Below are 25,069 nucleotides of genomic sequence, written 5' to 3'. Positions count from 1 at the left end.
CTTCTTATTCTCCCATCTGACAGTGATCAATATTGTTTTCCTTTAATTAGCCAGTTTTACATTAATGATACAATATCAACCAAAGAAGAAGGAAAGGCAGAGAGTACAACGATACAACTTCTTCTTCAGAAGGAAGAAGCATTACCCGGAATGCATCGAGGAAATATAATGAGAGGTGATGGAGGAAAATAAGGGAAGGGAGATTTCCTCACGGGGAGGTTTTAAGTAGAGTCTGGCAATGATCTCCCAAAGGAAGTAGTGGAAGTCTGGTCACTTAAATCAATTAAAGCTAACCAGAGCATCGCACTCCACCGGACTCTGTAAGGAGAAAAGCAGTGTCGGACTGAACTAAAATAGATTTCTCATGCTTATTTTCTGCAGGGCTGCTGTCTGTATTTTGCCGGTAAATTCAATATGGCTAATGCTGATTAACAACTCTCTTGACGGTGATTGTATCATTGTACTATTTCCAGCCCGTTCCTCAGTATCATAAACTCATGAGGGCATAGACAGACAAAACATGTCCCCTGGCTCAGCTAGCTCAATCTGAAAGACAAGTGGCAGATAAAGGGCTGGAGAAGTTTCTTTCACCTTAGCAGTGGTCAGGCTTGTTATTGCCGCTTCACTGAATTGACATAGACCTCCATAGTGCTGAGCATGGGGTACCTGTGGCAGCACAGCAGAGGCAGGAGCTGCACCCAGACCCCCCTGTGCTTGATCTCTTGTCTTGCTGTAGAGCAAGAAGATGTCCCAGATGGCTTTGGTAGGGCTGCAGTACCCGTGTCCTCTGTGCACTAGGCGTGCAGAAGGTTTTTAATGCCTACAAAACCAGCCAGGGACAGGAGGAGGACAAAACAAAGCAATTCATCCTTAGACTTGGCAGGATGTTTGGCATGTTTCAACTACATGAGAGTGCTCTCCTGGCCTGCCTTGAAAGATAAGGGAAAGCAAGTCTCCAAGAAGCTGAGATCTTTGCTGTGCTCTTCTTGTCTGTGTGGGCATTGTTGGTTTTATGTATGTTTTACCTTTTCTCTGTCTGGTTTTCTTGTAGCAAGACAATTCCATTTAAACAATAGAAATGGGTAGAAATTGGAATAAGGCAAATGATCGGAGGGCAGGGAAGCACTGACTTGGCATGTGAGCTTGGACAAGGTGTCCAGTGGAGGTTCCCACAACTTAACCTGCCTTCTTAAACATTCATTTATATGGAAAATAAGGTCTAAAAGCAAACAAATCTTGGACATATGGCATCTTGTTTACAGTAGGGGAAAAAGAAACTGAGATTGTTGCTGGCATGTGTTTTACCCATCCAGGTCTCTCTCACGTGTAAATGGAGACTGCTATATCAGATAAATGATCTGTTTCCTTCTGCAAACACAGATCAACTTGGTTTCACTAGCCATTTTCACTGGGATGCATCAGTCACGTCAAATCATTTCAAAAGACTGTTCTTACCTCTTCCTACAGAAATGCCTGTGTGATGGTAATACATGCAGTTTCAAAGCTTTTTCTTTCCCGGTGTGTGGTGCTCATAGCCATGCTCCAGTGCCTTGATTCCAGCCTTTCTGCCAGAATGCATCAGATGCTGGCAGTCCCAAAACTGGTGGGGCTGAGGCAGGGGACCCGCCATGGCAGCCAAATCAATATTTAGACATCTTCAAACAACAGAGTTTGTGCTGGCTTTCACACTTGGCAGCAAGCTTTGCATGCATTTGTTACCAAAGTTATTGTTTCTGCAGTTTCAAGCATTCACACTTGAGAGATTCCTCCCTGAGGGCAATGAGAAGCTCCGGGTGCTTGATAAGAAACTTTCCTCCTCTGGATCTGAAGATTGTGAGATTGAGGAAAATTGCGTCACTGGGTAAGATCTTGTAATGAAGTCAAGGCGCACGTTTGACCAGTGTTTTCATCATCCTTCACTTGAGGCATCTACCGGGCATTGTGGGGAGCCCACAGCGCAATCTCAGGCTCTGCTTCCGATGCATCCATCACAGAACAGCTGCAACAGCTGTCTTGCTGCTGTCTGTTATCACAGTGGTTTATTGGGAGTGAAAATCTGAGTCAGCGTGGGAGACAGCCTTGCTGTGGGCTGGGATGAGTCAGCCTGGGGCTCTGCAGCATGCCTGTGCTGGGGCGGCGGGCAGGCAGGTGAAACCCCGGCCCAGAACAGAAAATTATTTTAATTTGCTATCCAGTCATTCCACCTAGTGGCCAAGTGACACAACTGCCAGGAGAGCTGGGTTTGTGCTCCAGAGTCCCTCCTCATCAAAAGGGACCCCAAAACCCCAGGTGGTATTTATGGTTTCTCCTACAGACCTGTGCTGCTGCGGAGCTTAGGAGATGTGTAGGAGTATGTAAGCCCCCACACTGAAGATCTTATCAAAGAGAAACATCAGCCTGCGAGTAGCTCATTAAGTTCCCGAGCAATTTTGTTAATCATGCTGCATAGATAAAATGCAGATAGGCCTTTAGTGAGCCGATAATCTAACAAATAGGCGCAAAATGTAACACTGATAAAGCAGAGATCGGTTTAATAGCCAGCTGTAAATCTAGGCAATCCTGTACCAGAGACGCATTGTAAAACAGGAATGTGCAAGTATGTAAGTATGTGCATGAAAATGCACTGTTTCTTAAAATAGCAGATACAGCAGTAATATTATGTATGGAAAAGCTATTGAGAGCAATTTTGGAGGTGTTTTAAAATATGTTTCTCTCCATCAAAGTCTGCACCACTTGTGGTATCTCATAATCCAGCATTGCAAGTGCAGATCTATGAATAACAAAAGCTTGTTTCTGGAAGTCGGGATTTTCTATAAAAATCTGTGAGGTCCACCACTGGTCCTGAGGCAGTATAGGGGATTTATAGGCTTTTCCTTGGGATGAACCAAATTATTCACTCAAGATTTATGCTAATCACGAACAAGACCCATCACAAATTCATGGCCTGATGTCTCACCGACCTCTTGAGCAGCTTCTTGCTCAGTGGCATTAATTCAATTGGAAGGACAGGGAGAAGCAGCTCACCTTCAGGGTATCCCATACCCACTGGATAGCATATCATTCTGAGGAGCTGGGAAGCGTGAGTCTGAACCCCCACAGCCTGAGGAAGGGACCTAGTTTCTACTTTCTAGGTCCCTCTTCTCATCTTTAGGTCATTTTACAAAAAGGGGACAGTAGTGCCTCCTCTTCTTGTTTGTTTTATAAGAAGAAACTGAGCTGGGAACCAGAAATATCTGCGGCCAGAAGCAGACTGCAGGCTGTGCACAGACATGTAGGCGTTTGGGTGCTCTGAATCCCATCTAAATGCCTTTCCTTGGTATGCAAAACATAGGGAACTCAGATTTGTGAATACCACTTGCAAGCAAGGCAAAAAGGTGTCTTGGTGAATCAAGACTCAACGGACTTGCCGGGGTTGTGTAGAAGGTGTTTGATGCAGCAGGAGATTGAGTTGTGGTTTCCTAGGTCTCGACTTAGTGGCCAAACCACTCGATCTCCTTCTTGTAGAGAAACCTTTATCCTTGATGGTGAGCCCTGGTTTTGAAGCAGGTTCTTGCTGCTTCACGAAGAATGCAGTTTTTCCTGTACATTTGTTTCCTGCACATTGCGGCGGAAAAAATGCAACGGAAGTTAGTCCCAGTGCATTTTTGGTCAAAAAATAGACAATATCTATAGTTTACCATGTGGCTTAGCAAGTGATTTGATAGGTATATGTGAAGATATCACTATAAAATTCTGGGGAGAGGAAGTGTCTAGTTTTCAGTATATGATATGTGAATGTAAAATATTGAATAGATGGTATGAAAAGAAAAAAGGACAAGTAGTGGTGCATAACTCAGACCTGGAGATTGCTCTCCTGGAAAGTTGTTACTCTTTCTACAAAGAAAATGGTGGGAAATTATGAACTGAGACGGGACTCAGAGTGATTTATATCACTTGAACTATGAATATGGATTTCTTTCCTGTTAGCTGTACCTCAGACTCACTAAAATCAGGAACGGTATAAGGGGAATAATCTCCATGGGATGGAGAAAAGAGCTATGCAGTCATTACTTGCCCAATATTTATTCAGCAATGACTTGCAAAAATCTGAGAAGAAAAAGAGCAACCCGTTTGCCCTTGAAAGAGGCAGAAAGATATTTTCCGTGAATTTTTCTATAATATTAAATGGTTCCTTCCCAAGACACTTGTGGTATTTAAGGGGTGTCTTACACTTGAAACCACCATTCACCAGAGCTTCCACTGGGGCAGAAGAATCGAATTTGAATTGGTACTTACGGGGTGGTGGGCTGCATAACAGTTAAAATAAGATCCATCCAAGAATTAGCAGCATCCAAAACAGCCTGGTTTTTTAGTCTTTTATCGCAGCAGAGGCTTAGTTCATAGGTCTTCAAGATATCTGGGAAAAATAACGCTGAGCTCAACCTGTACAATGAATGATGTACAGGAGGAACATAAAGGATGCAGTGCTAGTTACTGGATATACCATCGTTGCTGACCTGATGGACCAATAAATGGCACTGAGCAGGATTTATTTCTGGACACTAGATCTGTTAGGTTATCTAACTACACAGTAAAGGACTTGGGATGACGGCAAGAGCTGATGGTAACACTGGCAATTTTTCTCTCTGTTTTTTGCAGGTCACTGTCAGGGGATTTGGTCCATTGTTACAGTTTGCCTACACTGCTAAGCTGTTACTCAGCAGAGAAAACATCCAGGAGGTCATCCACTGCGCCGAGTTCCTGCGCATGCACAACCTGGAGGACTCCTGCTTCAGCTTCCTTCAGACGCAGCTGCTGAACAACGAAGATGGCCTGTTCCTGTGCAAAAAAGATAACACCTGTCAGCGCATGCACGATGAGGAGAACTCGGATGGAGACGAGGAGGAGACAATGGAGACGTCAAAAATATCTTGCCCAAGAGAGAGGATGCACCAAGAGCCCTTCAATTTTGAAACCACTGTTGCTGGAGCAGACAAAGGCGAAGGAATGCTGCCTGACTCAGACATGCTGAGAGATAGCAAGGACAATTTGGACAAAGATGCAGTAACACGGTACCCTAGATACAAGAAATACCAGCTTGCTTGTACCAAGAATGTCTACAACACATCACACATCAGTACCTCAGGTTTTGCAAGCACATTCAGTGAAGAAAGCTCTGGAAATGGCCTCAAATCAGGACTGGCTATGGGGCAGATAAAAAGCGAGCCTCAGAATGAAGAGAACGATGAAGAAAGCATCACACTTTGCCTGTCTGGAGATGAACCTGACATCAGGGATAAAGAAGGGGATGTTGAAATGGACAGGAAGCAGCCAAGCCCCACTTGTGTCGACAGGCCGAAAAGTGGGTCCTCTCCTTCTTGCTTGCGGTCTTTCTTCAACAGAACAAAAAGCATAGATTTGGTCGGCTTCCCCAGCACTTCCCAACAGCACTTTGGCAGGAGTCCAGCATGCCCTTTTGAAAAAGGGACAACTCAGGGTGACCACAAAACTGATTACGTCCCTTTCACAGGGAACTATGGACAGTCCCATGCCATGCAGAAGGATGCTTCCAACTTCACAGTGGGATCACCGCTCAGGGGGCCCGGCTTTGAAACTCTCTGTAAGCAAGAAGGGGAACTGGACAGGAGGAGTGTTATATTCTCTTCAAACGCTTGTGACCAAGTAAACACTTCGGTGCATTCATATTCCGGTGTGAGCAGCTTGGACAAAGACCTCACTGAGACTGTGCCAAAGGGTCTGTGGGCTGGCAGCAGCCAGTCTCTCCCCAGCTCCCAGACCTATTCGCACAGTGGACTGACAGCTGATCACTTGCCGGGAAGGATGCGGCCGAACACCAGCTGTCCGGTGCCAATTAAAGTTTGCCCTCGCTCTCCTCCTTTGGAAACCAGAACCAGGACCTCCAGCTCGTGCTCTTCCTACTCCTACGCAGAGGATGGCAGCGGCGGCTCTCCCTGCAGTCTGCGTCTTTGCGAGCTCTCCTCTTCCCCGTGTTCCCAAGGCCCCCGATTCCTGGCGCCTGAGCACCAGGAGCCCGGCGTGGTGGGGGATGGATTGTACAACCCGGTCCGAGCCCAGATTAAATGTGAGCCATCCTATGGAACAAACTCCAGCGATGAGTCTGGGTCATTCTCAGAAGCAGACAGTGAATCATGTCCTGTGCAAGACAGAGGGCATGAGGTAGGGATTTAAGATAAGTACATATATCGCAGTTGTTGTGACCCAATTAATTGCTCCTTGATTCTCTCGAATGACTTGGCATTTCCCTAGCACTTTCCTTGTTTATAGGGGCAAAGAGTAACTTCTATTTATTCCCTCATCAGCTGAGTGCGCATGGCTGACTTCACGTAAATGGGTCTGCTTGACCTCCGAGGTGTTTGGCACTTATCAGAATTTAGGTATGGGGCAATAGCAAATTGCTGAATGATGAGAGCGCATTCCTGTGCTTAGGAGTCTGCTAGCAGTGTCCTGCTCTCCTCCTTCCCTCACCCGCAGCACAAAGCACCGTTCCTGATCCTTAGTTTGCTGAGGTGGTTCCAGCAACCTCAAGCCTTCGCTGCCACAGGGGATCAGGCAGCCCACACCAAGAGTAACTGCCACCTATCACTAACAGCCCGAGTAGAGGAGGGAGACTGGGTGGGAAGAGGAAGAGGTGTGAAATGACTGTAACAGTTGCATAGCTGGCCACCCTTGGCTGCAGGAATGGTGTTCAAGTCGTCTTCCCTCCATGTACATGTGTCTGTGTCTCTCTTGCAAATGCAAGTAATGGGCTTTGCCTCCATTAAGAGACAACCAAAATCATGTTTCCTGCCTGTGACCCCACTTAGTTTGGTGGTGAGCTCTAGCAGCCGTTGCATAAGTGGTCTTGAAGAGGAGTTATCCTTTAATTTCCAGCACTCTCAGAAGAATGGCAGGGGGACGGTTGGGGACTGAAGAGCAACCTGTGAGTTCTGTGCAGCTCTCCCACAAGAGGGAGGAGGAAGAGGCCCCTCTCTAAAAGTAGAGATGGGCCAGCTGGAGATGGTGCAGTGATAACTGCTAGGTGTGATCACATAAACCATCTGTGTGAAGCTACTAGTTTTAGGGAAGACATATTATGTAGAGGTGTTGTGGACTCCAGAAACTGAAAAAAGACTCGATGTTTTCTTGGAGTTTTATTAGGAAACTGCATAGCCTGGAGAGCATCTGGGTGCAACTGTGTATCTGGCTCCCCTAGTAATGCTGAAGTGCTCCACTGAGAGTTTGTGCTTTAGTACAGGGGGCAGCAAGTGGAAATTTGGGGGGTTCAACATGCTGTGAGCACCCAGGACAGAACCAGTTGGGCTCAGCTGTGGGCTAGAGATGAAAAGAGTGAATTTCATTTTATCCCTCAATCCTTATATCAGCTACATCCCAGGCTCTGGAAGATACCTTTCAGAGAGATGTGGGTGGTTCCATTAGTTGGTTACTTGCTCTAAGGAAGGGCTGAACAGCCTGGGGAGCCTCTGGTGTCCTAAACTCTGTCATGCTGTACTGATGTTTGCGAAAGGATGATTCTTGTTTGTCCTGATGTCCTGAGCTGGGGACTATGCAGAAGAGAGAGGAGTTTCCTTGGAAGGCTGATGGGGATACCATGTGTAGGACCTCATTTGGGAAGCTCTGCAGCAGAACCACTCTGCTTGGCAATACCAAGGTTACTCGGTGAAGCCCTGACTTTACAAGGGGTGGAAGAGAGGAGGGAACAGAACCAGGGCGAGCATCGGATCTCCACCCGCATATGCTGCTTGCTCAGCAAAGGCTAATGCACAGCATGAGGCAGCGAACAGGGCAGGAGGCTTTTGGGGTTTGATGACTAATTAGCTGTCATAATTGGCTAATTGTGTGGAGATGCTGGAGCCCAGAAGAGTCAAATGAGAAGGATACAGGGGACGGTTGGTGGTTTCCTGAAAAAGTGTGTCTATGTGTTCAGGAGAGCATGGATGAGAGGAGGGACATTCATGAGAGGAGCAGGCGGGTGGGCTGCAAGAGACCATCTTGGTGTGCCACTGTCAGGCAGATGTGTCTGCCTCTGGGGCACAGCTGGGAAGGGTTTGCTCCTCAGCTAGTTTTGCCACTGGCTTCCTCCTGGGAAGATTTTCTACACTGTGCTGAGCAAGTTTTCTCCCTGAGACTGCTGGTAAGGTGCTTTTTTTCCACTTTAAAAAAAATTTATTTGATCTTTTTTTCCCCCGGGGCATTTTGATTAGGACTGCTAGTCATTAAAAATATGGTGAGGAAATTAATGCTCCATGATGTTGCACTCTGCTCTCCTGAGCAAGCAAAGGGTAGACAGATCACACCAGTACTTGGGTACAGATTTTGTCTGAAAAATTAATTTGTAAAGGTTGTCACCAATACAAGAAAGGACATTGCAGCCTCATTAAACAATGTTGTATTTATACAGCAATTTGGGGCATGTATCCTGCGATCCTGTGTGGAAACCTCAGTGCAGGATATGTTACACCAGGCAGTAGAAAATACCTAATGGCTCCTTTCCTGGAACTGTCAGTTTGCCCTCATTGCCCTAACAGCTTCCCAGATGGATCTCTCACCCCTTGTCGTATCGGGTCACACAGTGTTTGCTGGGCTTCTCTTCCAAAAGCGCCTGATAAGATAGCTAGGGGCAACATACAGGCGCTCGCTCTTCTGGAGACCGGCCTTACAGGGTCTTCTGCTGCAGGTGGGCTTTCGTTTGGGTGGGACGGCCTGATGGGAATAAGCCTGATGGACTCTGACGCTCCGTTATCTCATGGGGCTGCTCAGTTCCTCTGGAGTTTGAACCTTGCTGGTGTTGATTTGAGTCCCAGAGTGCTATCGGTGCCAAAATTAATGTCACAAAACATCATTTGCCAGTGTATTGATTGTGTGAGAAGTAGGTGAAAGGTTTCTTCTCTCCGCTTTTTTAGGGCACTCTGCCTTCCCGCAGATGGATGCTGTTCAGGAGCACATGCCCAAGTTGTTCAGTGCCAAAAGTGGGGTGCTAGGGCTTGGCATGAGTGCCATGTGGGTGAAGGTGACCCCACTTTGCAGCCAGCCTCCCTGTCCCATACAGGGGTGCAGGCTGCAGTTGGCAGTGCCAGAGGATGTGGCGGTCCCCGTAACACCGCTGATAAATCCTCTCAGGGTTTCTTTGCCTTTCGTTTTCCTTCCTCTTAGGGGAGTCACCCAGAATCTTCTCAGATTTCCCTTTCTGAAGGCTTCATGGTAGAAGCAGCAAGTGCAATTGGGGGTGTCCCCATGTTACAGAGTTGCAGGAATGGGGCCATTACTTGGTCTGCTGGGACTTTACAGAAATATTTAACAGTTTGTGTTGCTCTTTTCACCCAGCTGCCTCAGGCCTCCACAGGTTGTTAAAAATCAATTATTTGGGTATAATATTAGAGACTTACACTTGGTGCTTGCAGGCAGGTTCTGACAATCCTGCTTAAAATAGCAACAACAAAACAATAAGCCCAGAAATAATGAATTGTTAAGAAGGAAGTAGTCTGTCAATCTGTTAACCTACTTAGGAACAGAAACTTCGGCACTACCTGCTTTTCTTGATACTCATTTTCTTCAGCAAGTATCTATGGGTTTGTGGGTTTTGCTGCTAGAAAACTTGTAAAAAATATTGTACTACTAAACCAGTTAAAACAAAATCTCAGTTCAGTCTAATTTGATAGGTGAGTTTTCTGAGGAAAAGAATAAACAAGGGTAGGAGGAGGTAAGAGGTGGAGTTTTCCAAGAACTATTACTATCTAGAGAATTCCATTCAATGACTCTTTCATTTATATTTTAAAATAAGTTCCTGCCTGGACTAGTGACTCGCTTTTCAAAGGAAATTTTCATAAAGGCAGAACTAATGCCAGGACCACTGAGGATATTGTAGGCAAATAACCTTCAGAGAGAGTCCAAACCCCTCCATGTTAAGTGACAGGCAGCCACCCTTTCTGTGTTTGTCTGCTGATGCTTAGCAAAGTCAGAGCCCCAGTAAAAAGGGTAAACCAAACTTGCAGTACCAGAAATCTACTGGAGCTGTACTGAGTTATCTAAGATGAGTCTTCTTCACTGCTTAGCGTTGCTACTCAGTGAAGAGTATGACGTAGAAAGGACAACCAGGAGTTTGCTTTTGAATGTAGTTCCTCCCCAGAATTCAGTGATAGGTGACCCCAGATTTCCTGATATTACTGGGTTTATAAACTTGAAAGTGAGGAAGTTACTCTCCATGTTCTTTTCTGGTGGATGTTCTCCTGACCAGGATCCTTGGTGGCACCAGCAAAGCCCTGGGAATTCTGTTTGGCGACATCTGGTTAAATAGTGTCTTGTCAAACATCAGTCTTGCAAGATAAACTTCATGGCAGTTTCATTTTCTTTCCTCTCTTCAGTAGAAGTGGTATCCATACTGGTAGCAGAGAGTTACGAGATTACAACAACAGCAAGAGTTTTCCATTCTAAGCTTGAAATTTCAGGAAGGTCCTTTTAAACACTGTATTATTTCATTGCACTCTACAATCAATTCTGTTGTGCCCTGAGCTGAAGCCCTCACTGGAGCTGTTGACGGAATTTTTCCAGTTCTTGAATTTTTTCTGCAAAAGCGGATTTTTTTGGGAAATACTGCACTTTATCACCCCTCATTTCACTGCCTGATCAGCCCTTCTCAAATTCACCTACAGGTTCTGTCAGGGTTTCTGTGCTACCCCTGTTCCTCAGAAAAGCCTGTTAATGAGCAGGAGTGTTGTACCATCATGCCCTTTGTAGGGCTGGAAGCTGAGGACACCGCAAGCACGAGCAAGAAGAGGTCAGCCCAGCATTTTAAGCACCAGCAGTGTGTGATGTGAATACAAGTCCAAGTCATGGGCTAAAGGATGAGAACTCCGTCCACATCTCCTGATTGTTGGGTTAAAGCCCTCAGCCATGGGACCAGCCCCTTTCCGCCCCCCCCCACCCTGCCCCGTTCTCTGCACAGATGGCACATCAAAAGGTTACCCAGGCTGCCTCCACTAAGTGCACAGCAGTGCCCCCGCCCCGGCAGCATTTGCTGACCCAAACACCTCTTGTGGCCCTCAGGAAGTGAGGCTGGAGTTGATCAACTATGTGGCCATCAGTTGTGTTGTGACAGATAAGGCAGGCTATTTGCAATGGGACCTGCTGATCAAGCCCATTTCAGACCTGGTTTGTCAACACAATGGTAGATCTTCACTGCTTGGGCTTGCCATTCTCCTCTTGGAGTTCTGGTTGACACCTGGAAAGAAGAGGTGCTTTGAAGGCTTTACCCACACTAGTAGGCAGTGGGGTGGAGAAACTAGTGCGAGTGCATCCTGCCTGTCCTCTCTATTGCACAAAGTGTGGCCCATTGGCTTTGTGCTTCTTAGGCAGCCCCTGTCCAAGTGAAATCAGACAGGTCCCTGTTCTGTGCAACCAGAAGCAGTGCCTGAAATACAGGGTGTTTCAAAAAGATGGACCCAATATGCTAGGATTACACAAAACTTTACAAGCGGTTTAATGAGTTAACAATTTTTATTAACCTTTTTATAAATTCTCTATGTACGGACAACGTCAAGTCCATGGTTGATAGTTCGTGGTTGCAGAGATATAGTGATTTCAAACTGGGTCTGTCTTTTTGAAACACTCTGTAGTGCGCAGACAATCGGGCCCCTAACTCAGGTGGACGCACCTCAGTTCCTGTCCTGGGATGAATTTCTTCCTGAGCATTTGTGGAAGACAGACTTGCATGCTAAGGAATATACTAGGAAAAACGGCATTAATATGTTGGCCACTTCTGTGTGAAGCAAATTACCCTTTTCTACATTAAAAATATGATACGATTCAGCCCCTGTACTAGATTGCACAGGTGGATCCTGAGAGCTTTTCAAGGGCTGGGCAATTTTAAGTGTCAGAAGCTTTCAATAACTCTGGCTTTCAGTTAAAGGACATTAAGTCAACGGTTTTATTTCTTACAACTCTGGAGCAAACGACCAAGATTTTGAACATTTATAAAGGTCAAGATAATACCTTGAGTTCCACCTTCCCATGCCCAATACATAATGAGTACTTTTTTTTACGGATAGTATGGCAATCCTTTTAGCTATTGTGATATTAAGGCAGGCTTAGGAAGTTTGTTGTCTTTACTAGCACTTGGCAGCTCAAGGAAGATGATGTTGAAATTTAGATATAAAGAAAGTGAAAAAGCTAATGTTACTCATGAGATAAGGAATACAGGGCCTTGGACCTTTCCTTTATTCTGAAGAAAAAGAGAAAGGAGAGAGCAGCAGCAGCAGCAGTAACTAGTGCTGTACGTGAGCAGCACAGCAGAAACTAACACATGATCCAAGCTGGCACTAACTAGTGAAGCTTGAAGGGATTAACTGGTTATATATGGGCCTTTCATGTGCTGAGTCAATGGCTATCCCTGTCTGTCTAGACCACTGCTGTTACTTAGACACTCAAAGCAGTGACATTTACACTGGCATCCTAATGCCAGTGAAAAAAAAATGCCGCAAAATCATGAACGAGTTTTCTTTTTCACCAGGGTAGCTTGGCTGTCCTCTCACGGGGGCATCAGCCAGAACCGGGGGCAATAGAGCCTGCAGCGGTGACAGAAAAGTGCCAGTTTGTTTGTTGTGTTGGTGTAAAAACGCAGGGAAAGAGTAATTGTGCTGACAGGGAAGATTTAAGAGCTCTGTGAGGTTAGCTCTGGCTGAAGTAACTCCTGGAAAGAGCAGGGATCCCACTTACATTTCTAATTTGAAATAGGCCAAACTAAAGAGTACACAGTAATTTCCTGTATAAAATTCATAGTTGCTAAAAAGTTTACAAGAATACATACTTGCTGGATTTTCCTTACACATCTTAGAAAAAATTTACTGTCCTTTTTCAGCCACCTCAGGTAAGGTTTCTCTCACCTGCGTTAGATACTGTAAGATGCAGCATCGTTTCTAAGTCCTATCTTGCTCCTTCTGCAGCCAGGAGGAGGGAGAAGCCGTGTGGAACACGTTGCCATCCTGAGGCCTCCCTGTCCCCCACAACAACTGCAGGGACCTGAGCACAACTTAGTCCCAGTCCCCCGCTTCAGATGCCTCTAAGTGGGGCAGATGAATCCCACCCATGGCACAGTCATCGGCTCTTGCAGGTTGACTTACTGCTCTGTTGTGATAAATACCAGGGGAGAGTCCTGCCCTGCGCCGATGTGAAACACCATTAGCTTCTCTCTGCAGCAATATCCCGCTGCAGTTATTCACTGTGTCCAGGCCAAAGGCTTGGTGGTGCTTTTTTTCAGTTGACAGCTAATTGCAGAGAGGGAGACAGGCAATAAAAATGCTGTGAATGGTGAAGGAAATGAGTCTGACTCACTTCCACTCTCCCTTTCACGTTTTTAATCCCGCGCAGTGCTGCTTGTGACAGGAGTGGGATTATGTTGGGTTTACTGATAGCAGTCTCTGGCCTGCAGTGTAGATGGTTTTATTTTCAATCTTCTTTTTTTTTATGACTCTGTTTCTATTTATTTTCCCATTTCCCTTCAGCAACTTCTACCTGACAGATTTAAGTTGCTTCTCTTTCATGCCCATTCCAGCTGCAAGCACATCTCCTCCTTGCAAGTAAATATGTTTTGAAAGGGAGAGGGAGGGAGAAATAAGGTTAATATCGCTTTCCACTTTGGATTTATGAAAATAAGGAAAAACTGGCAACGTGAAAGGGCTGTTTTTGCTGTGAAACTGTGCTGTCTTTCAGAGGAAAGCACGGGCTGTTTTCATTTTCAGACCCTGGTTGAAGCATGAGAAAAAAAGCAGGTGACACTGAGTTTATGTTGACCGTACAGAGGCTGGGGAGAGGAAATCAAAGAGGTTTCATGTCATTAGGTAGCGGTCTGTAAACAAGGTTGTCCACATCACCATGCCTAAGGTCAGCCTTCGTGTGTACAAGTGGGAGTTTGGGGGAATTGGGGCAGTGTTTGGTGTTTCTCGCTGGTTTAAATTGACCTGTCAAGTAGCGTGTTACAAAGCGGTGCCTGGACACATGGGGCAGAGGGCAATGTCCAGGGCATGAAACCGTCTCAAAGGATGCAGTAGGCGTTTGCACTGAATTTCACGTGGCCCAGGCTTGGAGGTGTGCAGAGCAATGATAGAAGAGTGCAAGGAAACACAAGCTCATGAACAAGGCAGGTCCAGGACTGTCCGTGCCAGAGGCCACCAGTGTGTGTTTGTGTACATGTGTCCTCAGCAAACTGTTCTGCATAAACAAACCCAGCTCTCCGATGAAAATAACTTCTAATCTGTGCTGTTATTTATCTCTAAATAATTAAAGTGCACTGTTTGAAGATGATATCCATGTTTTAAATATCAAAGGAACCTTTTCAACCCAAATCTTTTGCTTGGCTGGAGCAACTTAAGTTCAGTCTTCTTTGGTCACCTGCACGCAGAATAAGTCTCCTTGTTGGAGAGGTTGGATTATACTAAATAGGGACAGAAATGTAAATATTTACTGCCATCTTTTGGGCAGTGTGGGTATGACTCGGAAAAAGAAAGGGGGTCAATCGAATTACTCAGTTGTCTTCTCCTTCAGCTTTGTCAACTGATTCTTATTCTACCACCAAACACAGCAGTCCACCAGGGAATGCTGGTTTTTTTGATAGTTGTGTTATTGGTCTCAAGTTACAAGTGAAGCAGGGTTTGTAGGGAAAGGTGCTCACTTTGATTTGAGCAAGCTGATAGGTTTGGGGAAAAAAAGCTAACAGACCTGTTTGAGCACATCCTCCATTCTCTGCATTTTGAGACGGTGCGTGGTTGTTGCTCCAAGCTGTCAGTACCTTTGTGTTTTGCTTTGCGTTAATGCATAATCGCTACAAGTTGGAGAGATGATTGGAATTCCTGAAGTCAGAACCTGGAGATACTGTCACATGGTTTGTGGTCGAAATGGGATGGCAGTTCATGGCCCGAAGGAAAAATGTTTTACTGCAAGTAACTGAGGCTTTAGACTGTTTATTTGTTTGTCTGTCTGTTTGTTTTTTTAAGAAATGCAACTCTGGTGCTCTTCAATCTACAAAAATATTAGTGTCAGCAAATATTGGTTTAATTCAAAATGCATTTATTTTAGCAGGGTAGGGTATGTTACATCACACTCTTGATCCTTTCTTCTTATATGATGTACTGCTCAGCTGAAATGCTGATTAGACATCCTTTCCTAATTGCAATATGGTATTTTTCATCCACCTGAGGTGTCAGGTTGCATTTTTAAACTTGCACCTAATCAAACTTTCAGTCCTGGAGGCCGTGCAGAGGCAGATTTCCTGCTGTGGTAATAGCCCGTTCCTTGAAACTAGTTTGAAATTAATAGCAGCAAGGTACTTCACTGTTTCCAAAAGGCCATGTCTCTTAGTGGACAGAGCCTTCTTTTAATGCAAGAAGGTCTGTTATTAGAGCTTTTTTAGAAATTGGGATTCACCTATATTGCTGATTTCGGTACAATTATAATCTGATCTTTACCAGCTGGACCTACACAATGTGCCACAAGGGAGTGTTAAAAACTCGCTCAATGTAAGACTTGATGTGTTGTTTATTTAGGGGGCGGCAGCGTAGGTAATCATCCTTCCGCTCACAGTTGTTCGGCTTGCATTCAGCAAGCAAAATATGACTCTCTGCTCTTGTCTTGTATTTGTTTATTTTAGGTGAAACTTCCTTTTCCTGTTGATCAAATCACAGATCTTCCAAGGAATGATTTCCAGATGATGATAAAGATGCACAAGCTAACCTCAGAGCAGCTCGAGTTCATCCACGATGTCCGCCGGCGCAGCAAGAACCGGATTGCAGCTCAGCGCTGCCGCAAGAGGAAACTGGATTGTATTCAGAACCTAGAATGTGAAATCCGCAAGCTGGTGAGTTGTGTGCTCTTGCCTCAGCCCCGCTTGCCCTCACATGGCAGCTTGAAGGGCTCTGACAGCAATTCCTGTTTTAATCCAAGGGAGTGAGGTGACTGGAGCAAGGCTAAATGCTGCACAGGAAATTCCTCTCTCTTTCAGTCATGGTGTGGACACCTCAGGTGTGGTTTGGGTTCCTAAACACAGATGTCTGCAATATAGACACCTGCACTGGAGCTATTTGTCCTGGTTTCCTTTATAGTCAGTGAAGAGAAATAGATACCTGTGGAGTCTTATGTGTCTCATCCCACAGCAGAGGAGGTGACATACAGCCCAGAAGTGCCTGTTCCTCTGCATTGCTAAACAAGATCACCTGGAGAGCCATGTCAGATGTAGACATCTTAGCTACAGGCACCTTAACTGAAAAATCTCCCCTCCATTCTGACAGTGCCCCTCTGGTCTGAGGGCCGTGCTCCTCTTCCCCTGCCATCTCTTGCCCCTTGAGAGAGCAAGCTGGTACACAGCAAAAAAAGGGCTTGACACAAGGGTCGTGGAGAAAGACATGTCTACAGGGTGTCACTCAGCTGGAGGTATGCAGCACTGGAACTTCAAAGTGGATTGGCACTTCCTTGTCTGCTTAAAAGTCCTAAAAGCTTTCTGAGACATCAAAAATAATGTAATACTCCCAGTTCACCAGTTATGAGAAGTGTGGGTGTACAACACGCAGGACCAGAGAGTTTAATTGCATTACACAGCATAGATTTAGGAGTCCAACATTAAACCCAGCCTTTGAATACCCAAGAGTTTAAGTGATATATTCACATGGATAAAACAAAAGGAGCTGAAGCTGATTTCCTTACTAAGATCTCTGCGTACTCAGTTTCCATTAAAATTAAAGATTATTTGGAGTCTCTTTGGTTTCAGTGTCTATGCGCACATTTGAAACATGCTGAGTTGTAGGTTGAACTTGGTGGGCCTGAGGAGCAGGGTGCTTCTTGTCATAACAGGTTGCAAGTTTAAAGTGGCCCTTAGTACAGGCTTCATTGCACTTCATTCTCTGCACAAGCTGTAGCAAACGTAGTGTGAAAGAGGCAGGGATCTGTTGGAAGAAGCTGAGTTTCCGTCACCTCATAAGTGGCAGAAAACTGAGTGACTTTCGGTTACTCACTCACTGCCTGTGCCTGTCTGCCTCCTGTCTGTAACATGGAGGTGACGCTGACCCCACAAGCTGGTTGGGAGGCTTAAATCATCAAGGCTTGTGAAGCCTTCAGATGCCATGCTGCTGAAGCCCCAGGGGGAAAAAAAAAAAAAAAGAAACAAAAATCAAAACATTATTCAGAGTAGTGCTCCACTGATGCAAAACAAACACGACATTGAAGATAAACAAAATAGTGAGCAACTGCTTCCTGCACTGAGTGTAATCCACAGTGCGTGCGGGGTGAGTCAGGGGTTCTGCAGGTTGAAAGAGCAGCTCCTGGTGCAGGTGGTCAGGAAAAGCGATTCCACGCTTGGCTGCACATGCCGGGCCCTCCACACCAAGCTGATGCTGGGTAGGAGTACATCTCTTGTTCTCTGGAGCAGAGCACCAGAGGCAGCACTCTAAGGGCTGGACTAGCAGCAAGCAGGGGTTCAGCTTTATACCTATAGCCTTCACTTGAAAATTAATTTGGGCTTTATGCAATCCTGTCACATTACTGTTATTGTCTAACGTAATCAGCTCTTTATAGGCAAAATAAATTTTTTAAGTCCCCTTCTCTCGTCAGCATACACACACATCTCTGAGAAATGAATGAAAGGCATATGAGTGACCTTGTGGTCCTGATCCCTGATGAATTTCATTAATTGAAAACCCTTTGAGGTGCAGGATTCTTCCAAAGAAATGTTGAAGTTTCTCTTTAGCAAGCTGGAGTATGTAGTGATACGGAGCATCATTCTGAAAAAGGGCATTTGTAAAAAAGACAGTCACAATATGCAAGAGTATAAAGCTGCAAAATTAAATTCATGCAACCTTAACTTTGCCTCTCAAACACTCCTGCCCTCCCCCCATAGGCATGCTGTCCAAGCAGGTAGTCTGCTTCAAGGTTGTACTTTTACTCTTAGAAGAACCAGCTGTGAAACTCCAGTTGACCTCACACAATACATGGTCGCTGGGAATTCCTTTGTCATCTTCTGTCCACTTTGTGGCCAGTAATTTCCAGTCTCCTGAATTATGTAGTGGTTCTAGGGTTTAAGGGTTTTTCACTCGGTTGGGTCTTTTTAAGAAAGATCCCTTTTGCCCCCTGCACTTAATTCATGTAAGTCACACATCTTAACCCAGATGGTTTCACGCGGACACTGAGTGAAATGGTCATATCCTCTGAGTTTGATAGGTAATTTTTTATGCCTGCTTTCCCTCTACTCATCCATCTACCCACTAACATTCCATTTTTTCCCTGCAAACTCACAGCATATTCTCTTCCATAATTCATTATCTCAAGATGTACTGGAGCATCTGTTTATTTTTTTATTATTTTTATGCTTTCTTGATAGATTTATCAATATTTTAGCAGTTGGTTCTTTTCATGTGCACTGCTTTCTTTCTCACTTGCACAGCTGTATGCTTCCAGTGCAGGATTCAGGCCCTGGGTAATACTATCAGCTGTCAACAACCACCCATGGTTGGGTTATCTGAGCTGTGGAGTTTTCACGCCTCGGATGCCGAGGCAGCTTGGGTTTAGCAGTGTTACTGGGTGAGGTGCATGGCTGCACTGCTTTCAGGCCCAGCTCAGCTCTGGAAATAGCTCTGGTACTCTACAAAATCTCATCTACACCCTCGAGCTGTATGCCGACCTTCCTGGGGTGGAAGGTGATGCAGTAGGACCACCCCAGTTGGTCTACACTAAATCAACACTGGATTTTAGAGGTGTAACTCCAGGCTGGGTCTCCCTCTGTGTCTGACCCCTCTGATCTGCCTCCTGAGCACAGGGAGGGCAGCGCTCACCCCGTGGAGGCTGGACGGCCACATCAGACCTAAGCTGGAATCACAGAATCACACAATAGTTGGGGTTGGAAAGGACCTCTAGAGATCATCTAGTCCAACCCACCTGCTAAAGCAGGTTCACCCAGAGCAGATCACACAGGGATGTGTCCAGGAGGGTTTTGAATGTCTCCAGAGAAGGAGACTACACAACCTCTCTGGGCAGCCTGTTCCAGTGCTCCGTCACCCTCAAAGTAAAGAAGTTTCTCCTCATGTTTAAGTGGAACCTCCTATGCTTCAGTCTGTGCCCATTGCCCCTCATCCTATCACTGGGCACCACTGAGAACAGTCTGATCCCATCCTCTTGACACTCACCCTTGAGATAAAGATAAGCACTGGTAAGATCCCACCGCAGAACGTCACACAGCAGCCTGCACTAGCTGGGGCGAGGGGCCTCACTGGTGCTTTGTCGGTTGCAGAACAACCTGAGCTTCTTTTCCCAGTTTTTGAATCCTGCATGAAAAAACAAGTCCCACCAGACTCTCTCGCTCTCCCTCCTCACCGGTGCTGTCCTGCCCCTCACCCGGCCCCCTCCTAGAGCAGCCCGCTGACACAGTGACACTCTGAAAACACTCGAGCTGGATGTTGGTAGAGGAGGACGTTTGGTAACACAGGAGGCAGAGCCTGAGCAGAACAAGGGGGAAACAACATTGAACTTGTACTGAGTGTTAAGGCACCCACTGACCTTCAAGGTTTGCATATACATCTTCATAAAAATATCTTGATTAGGGCAAACTCAAACCAGTAAGCACCAGGACATAACATGAGCCACGGTCCAGGCCACAGAGCACACGTTTAACCCAGATCCTCTCCCCTGATTAACGCACCTCGCAGGGATAACAGGGGTTCAGCTGGCACATGGGCCCAAGGGGGTGCACCCAGCCTGGCCGACCAACCTGGCAGGTAGAGGGTGAACCGAATTTCTGCAGCATATCCTCGCTTCAGGAACTGAACCCTAGTTTCTTGTTTAGATGGTTAATGGCTTTTCCCCATCAAAATGCTTCTTGCAGAGATTTTTGTATCATCCATCAAGCATTTTTAGTTTATTAAAGGAATTAACAGTCTCTTGACGTTAGCTTATGACTCTGTCCTTCCAAATCAGATGTTTTTCTCCAGGTGTTTCCCAAACTGCAGTCCACACAAACCTTATGGTAGTCAAATACCTGACGTATTTGTGACTATTCTTCTGCCCATATAAAAATAACTGTGGCGTGTTGGTGTTCTTCTTGGGAACCACTATATTCGTGACCAGAGTGTGCAGCCAGTGGATATATCCAACCCTTCCTCAACCTAAAATGCCTTCTTTCTTTTTCAGGTGTGTGAGAAAGAGAAGTTGCTCTCAGAAAGGAACCAGCTGAAAGCAAGCATGGGAGAATTGTTAGACAACTTCTCGTGTCTTTCTCAAGAAGTGTGTAGAGACATGCAGAGCCCGGAACAGATCCAAGCTCTCCACCGATACTGCCCCGTTCTCAGACCTATGGATCTACAGCCAGCCACCACCATCAGCCCCTCCCCAGCTGGCGTGGAGCAGAGCCTGGTGACCTCCCAGTGCGTCGGGGAGAGCATGCAGTGCTGCTCGGAGCAAGGCTCAGTGCAACTGGCAGCAGCGCCCTGGCTGCCCAACAACGTCTCAGAGAATTGTTCGGCCGCCGGGGCATTGGATGGAGCCGACACAGGTACTTACTCCGAGAGAGAGCTTCCGCCAGAGCAGAGCAGCCAAACGGTCACGGTAGACTTCTGTCAGGAAATGACTGATAAATGTACAACAGATGAACAACCTAGGAAAGATTACACCTAGTGACTTGTAACCTTACCGTTACACCTGGTCAGGTGTTCTTCAGTCAGCCAGTGGCAGTGTTCATTTGTTGTCTAGAAGAACGTATTTGGTGCACACTACAGTGGTCTTAGCAGCAATACTGTTTTTAAGTATTCCCTCCTCTCTACAAGCAGGAGTTCTCTTCACAATGGTGCTATCCCTTGCTCAGGCAGGGAACGAAGCAGTGGCAACACTGTCTGTTTTTGTATGTTGATTTCAATCTTAACAGGGATGGACAAAACACCTCTGAGGACCCAACCGCAGCTTTTTTTCTCAGTGGCCCATGTCACAAAACCCTAACTCAGGAATTTCCTCTGAATGTTCAATTTTTCATTGAAGACAGCTTCTTTACACATCAAAGTTTTATAGCTAAACTGTACATATTATATATAATATATATAAAATATATATATCCATATGCAAAACTCCCTGCATGCCTCAATTTTTCTCATCCTACAAACTGGAAGCTTTCATTTCTATTGTATAAGCAAGTTCCAACATTCCTTTTTGTCTTCAATGCTAGAACTAGTTTGGTAACTTGTTACACGATAATTTTTTTTCTCGGTTCGCAGTTCAGCAATATCATTCAATTTGTACTTATTTATGAAATTTTAATGTTGGAAACTTATTTGAGATTTTATTATAGACAATTTTTTTGGCACAGCCATTTTGTGCCACTTGAGCAACATGGAGTTATTTTATTTTCTTGCAGATACTGTACAGTAATGGTCAACTTTGCCACTTGCACTGAGTTTCTGGTCAAACCTCTTTTCATAAATGAAGTCATGACTTCAGTATAACTTGAGTATATGGTTTTCTTTGCTTTATGGCTTAAAGAAAATAGAAAGGTTTTAGCTAATAGACAAACACTCAGGAGCTCATTATGTAGTAAAAACGGTCTTGCCAAATACTGAATTCACTATACAATTTGTAAAGAGAATCTGCTTGAATTATTTTTATATTCAGACTTTTTTCTGTTTCACAAACCAAGTTTAAGTGCTGTTAATGATGCTTTTGGATTCTTATAGGGGAAAGTATATTTCACTGTTTAGAGAAAAAGTATTTGACAACTGGATCAGTTCATCATACGTTCCACGAAGTAAAGCAAACGGAGATCACATCGATACACTTGGGGGTGGGGAGACTTTTTCTCCAGCCCCGCTCTGCATCCTTTACTCATGGAAGCAACTGCTGCTCCGGCTGGTCCCCAGAGCCTCACCTCAGCTGTCCTCAGATGTTACCTGTTTTCTCCAGACCCGGCCTGCAGAGGTGGGTCTGGTGAAGACGGTGATCCTGCCTTGATCCTGCCTGGGTAGGCAGAGTTGCAGGATCAGACCCCTAGTTGTTGACTTTGGTTTCCTTATAGAAGTCGAGTTAGCACTGTATCCTCTAATCGCAAAACCTACATCTGCCAGCACCCAATTCGGTATCTTACCCATCAAATTCTTGTGTTCCAGGATCCTCTCGTCCTACAGCATTGCCCTCAGCACAAACCGCAGCTAAAAGAGCGCTGTCTCAAAGGAAACTACTCAGTGAATTGGCTTAGTTGTAACTGTATTGGATTTGTATCTTAGGCAATGTTGACTCATGTTATGACTGGGTGAGACAGCAGCTTTCCAAGCATAACATCTGTATGTACAGTGTAGACAGAATAACGTCCTCCTAATGCTTTTTTAATAATAATTATTATTATTCTAAGTGTACTGAGTTTTTATTTTGTGGTTCTTTGCCCTACGTGTGCCAGGTTGCGTGGCTTTATCCTGGACGACAACTGTCACGTGCTTTACTGGCTGAGATTGTTCTTGCTGAAAAAAACCAACCAGCTGTTCACACCTGTTAAAGAAAAAAAAAAAAAAAGTTGGGGGAAGCAGCTTCTCAGAAGCACTGAGTGATAATGTGGTCTTCTGTGCTAACGTTTACACTAGAGGTGTGCGCTGGTGCTTTTTTGAGGCACATCAGCATCTTGACCCTGGAGGAGGAATCAGCTCCCTCTCTCCACTTCTTCCATCTTCAGACTCTGCTCATGGACTGTCGCCCACTCGCCACAAAGTCTTGCTTTTACCCTCTTCGCCCAAACTATTGTAGCCAAGCTACCGAGGAGGAAATGCATATAGCATGTGCCATGTTTGTTGAAAATACTTTTATTTTTTTCTCCCCACCCGCATGTACAAAGAAAAACTAGTATATAATGTAGGAGAATATTTATGTTTAAGTATTAATCATTACTGTACAAAATCCTTACTTTTAAATGTTCGAAAGTATACAAATGCCATAAACTCCTAGTTCACACAGTTGAAAAAGGGGGAGGAGTCGTCCTTTCTTTTTAAAAGAGCTTAACCTAAAACTATCTGAACCTCCTCCCAGCCAACTTTTGCAGGTAACTGACTGAGGAGCTCTTTGGCAGGGAGGAGGGATTTGGTTTTCCTTGGAATTTGTTGACGTTGCAAAGCAGTTCTGTGCTTCGCAGAGAAGTTTTGTTTCTATGAGACCATGGTGAAAGCTAGAATTTAAAACTAAATGTGAATCACATTATAGAGTCATAGCTACTTGGAGGGGGGGCTGGGGGTGGGCGGGAGGGAAGGGTCAACTGACACAGTATTTTAAAGATGTTTTTCTGTTGCCTTTTTTATTTTTTAAGTGACCTCTTATATATATGAATAGATAGAATGTTTTATGAGTATAAAACCAAGTTTTAACTTGCTTCCTGACATGAAGATTTACTCTACTAACAACTCATGTGCAACTGGTACTCTTGACCTCATTCCGACGGTTTAAAAAACCCACCCTCACAACCCATTGCGCTGCAGCTCTGAGGTTTGACCTGGCTTCATACTGGTGCTGGGTCTCTTGATTTCCTCTACCTTGGGAACTGATATTTAAAACCACTGCTCAAATAAGTGTCTCTTCCTCGACCTTTCTCTTGTCCGTCTCTCTTCCCCCCCCCGACCCCACAATGGCTTTTCTGGATGTTTGATTTCCTTCTTTCCCATTAGAAGTGGCTGGTTTTGTGTCATTGCTTCCTATATTTACGTGTATCATGGTTTTTCAGTGAGGTTTTTTTGGTGGTGGTGATGGTGGTGGTTGTTTTTTGTTTCTATTTTGTTTTGAGGTTTTTTTGCTATTCTGAACCACACGGCTCCTAAAGCGGTTACTGGGCTAAAGTCAAAGGAAGATTTGGGGAGGATTAGCTTCAGAACTGGACACCACTTGACATACCTAATGGTTCTTCTCATGAGGTCCAAGCAACTGACCATGAGAATACCGTTGGAAAGACAAAACAAACAAACAAACAGAAAAACCTGACTGCAGTATTTATGAATTTTAAGAGTTCGGCCAATGGTCACCATGATCTTATAGTAAGAATCTCTTTGCTTTTGTCAAAGAGGATTCGTGCAGCATCGGTCCTGCCAGGCATTGTTTGGGAATGGGGTGGTGAGACCCCATTTCCCCATGGGATGCTGCATCACTCTGATGGGTGTGCGAGTCCTTGAAGCTTTGCCCAGTCTGTATCTAGTCCTCCTTTTCCTTTGCCGTTGCTGTACTTGTATCGCCAGGAAACCTCATTTCATTTAGGCTTGTTATGCTTTGTCAGGTGAGTACTACACTATATAATGTGTTTGTTTCTCTGCGTTCTCTGGGGGTGCCTTGAACACAATTAAAGCTCATTGCAAGCTGATTCTGGAACAAAAAGGTAGTGGAAAAAAAATTTAAAAAATGAAAAAGAGAGAGAAAACAAAACAGAAAACAAGCAAAACGAAAGCAAAAATGTTGGCTGTGTTATCAGGAGATCCCATTATTTATATCACGGACTTCCTAACGTGATGACTCAGGCGTCAGAGTTTGATGCTGCAGTATAAAACTATTATTTTATATATTGTACAAGTAATTTATTAAATGTCTTTCTAAGGGTATATGCTGCTTTTAAGATGCACTATATTTTTGGATCTAATCCTTGTATTTTTTTTTTCCCAAGGAAGTAAAATGTGCTGCAAAGGCAAGCCACAGTGATTAGTATGCTAACCGCTACTTCTCTTTAAAAAGGAGAGTGGGAACTAGATACGTAACTTTGCGAAATGGATTAATTGCTGCCAGAGAAATGATTAATAGTGACAGTGCGGTCGTTAATCTGGAGTCCAACACTTTGTCAAGTCTGTATTCTAAAGAGTGCTTAAATGGAAGTTAAAATTCCTAGATATATAGTTAGACTTTTTAATATGTAACTTTATGATTGCCTAATAAATAAAACAAATCTGCATGCTGGAATCACTATAATCCTGTAATAAAATGAAATCTGATCCACTAGGAGAAAGCAGGGCAAAGCATTGCAATTCTAGAATCAACACCACATCCTCACTTGTGTGTTGAAATCCACTGCTGTGGTGGTTAAAAAAGA

At 44.8% G+C, this 25,069-nt stretch overlaps 1 protein-coding gene across 5 annotated transcripts in view; it reads left to right on the top strand.

The window, feature by feature from the left end:
• The window catches only part of BACH2 (BTB domain and CNC homolog 2), a 187,438-nt gene extending 164,210 nt beyond the window's left edge, over positions 1-23,228 (top strand). For all 5 annotated transcript variants that reach the window (XM_065632173.1, XM_065632171.1, XM_065632172.1 and 2 more), the window contains 3 exons: positions 4,639-6,177; positions 15,656-15,862; positions 20,176-23,228. In XM_065632173.1, the coding sequence (XP_065488245.1) occupies positions 4,639-6,177; positions 15,656-15,862; positions 20,176-20,658 (2,229 nt within the window). In that variant the 3' untranslated portion in view covers positions 20,659-23,228. The remainder of the gene's footprint in view (positions 1-4,638; positions 6,178-15,655; positions 15,863-20,175) is intronic.
• The last annotated feature ends 1,841 nt before the right edge of the window (positions 23,229-25,069 follow it).

Source organism: Caloenas nicobarica, chromosome 3 (assembly GCF_036013445.1).
Source record: "Caloenas nicobarica isolate bCalNic1 chromosome 3, bCalNic1.hap1, whole genome shotgun sequence".
Taxonomy (NCBI): Eukaryota; Metazoa; Chordata; class Aves; order Columbiformes; family Columbidae; genus Caloenas; species Caloenas nicobarica.
This window is presented reverse-complemented; position numbering and strand designations above follow the sequence as displayed.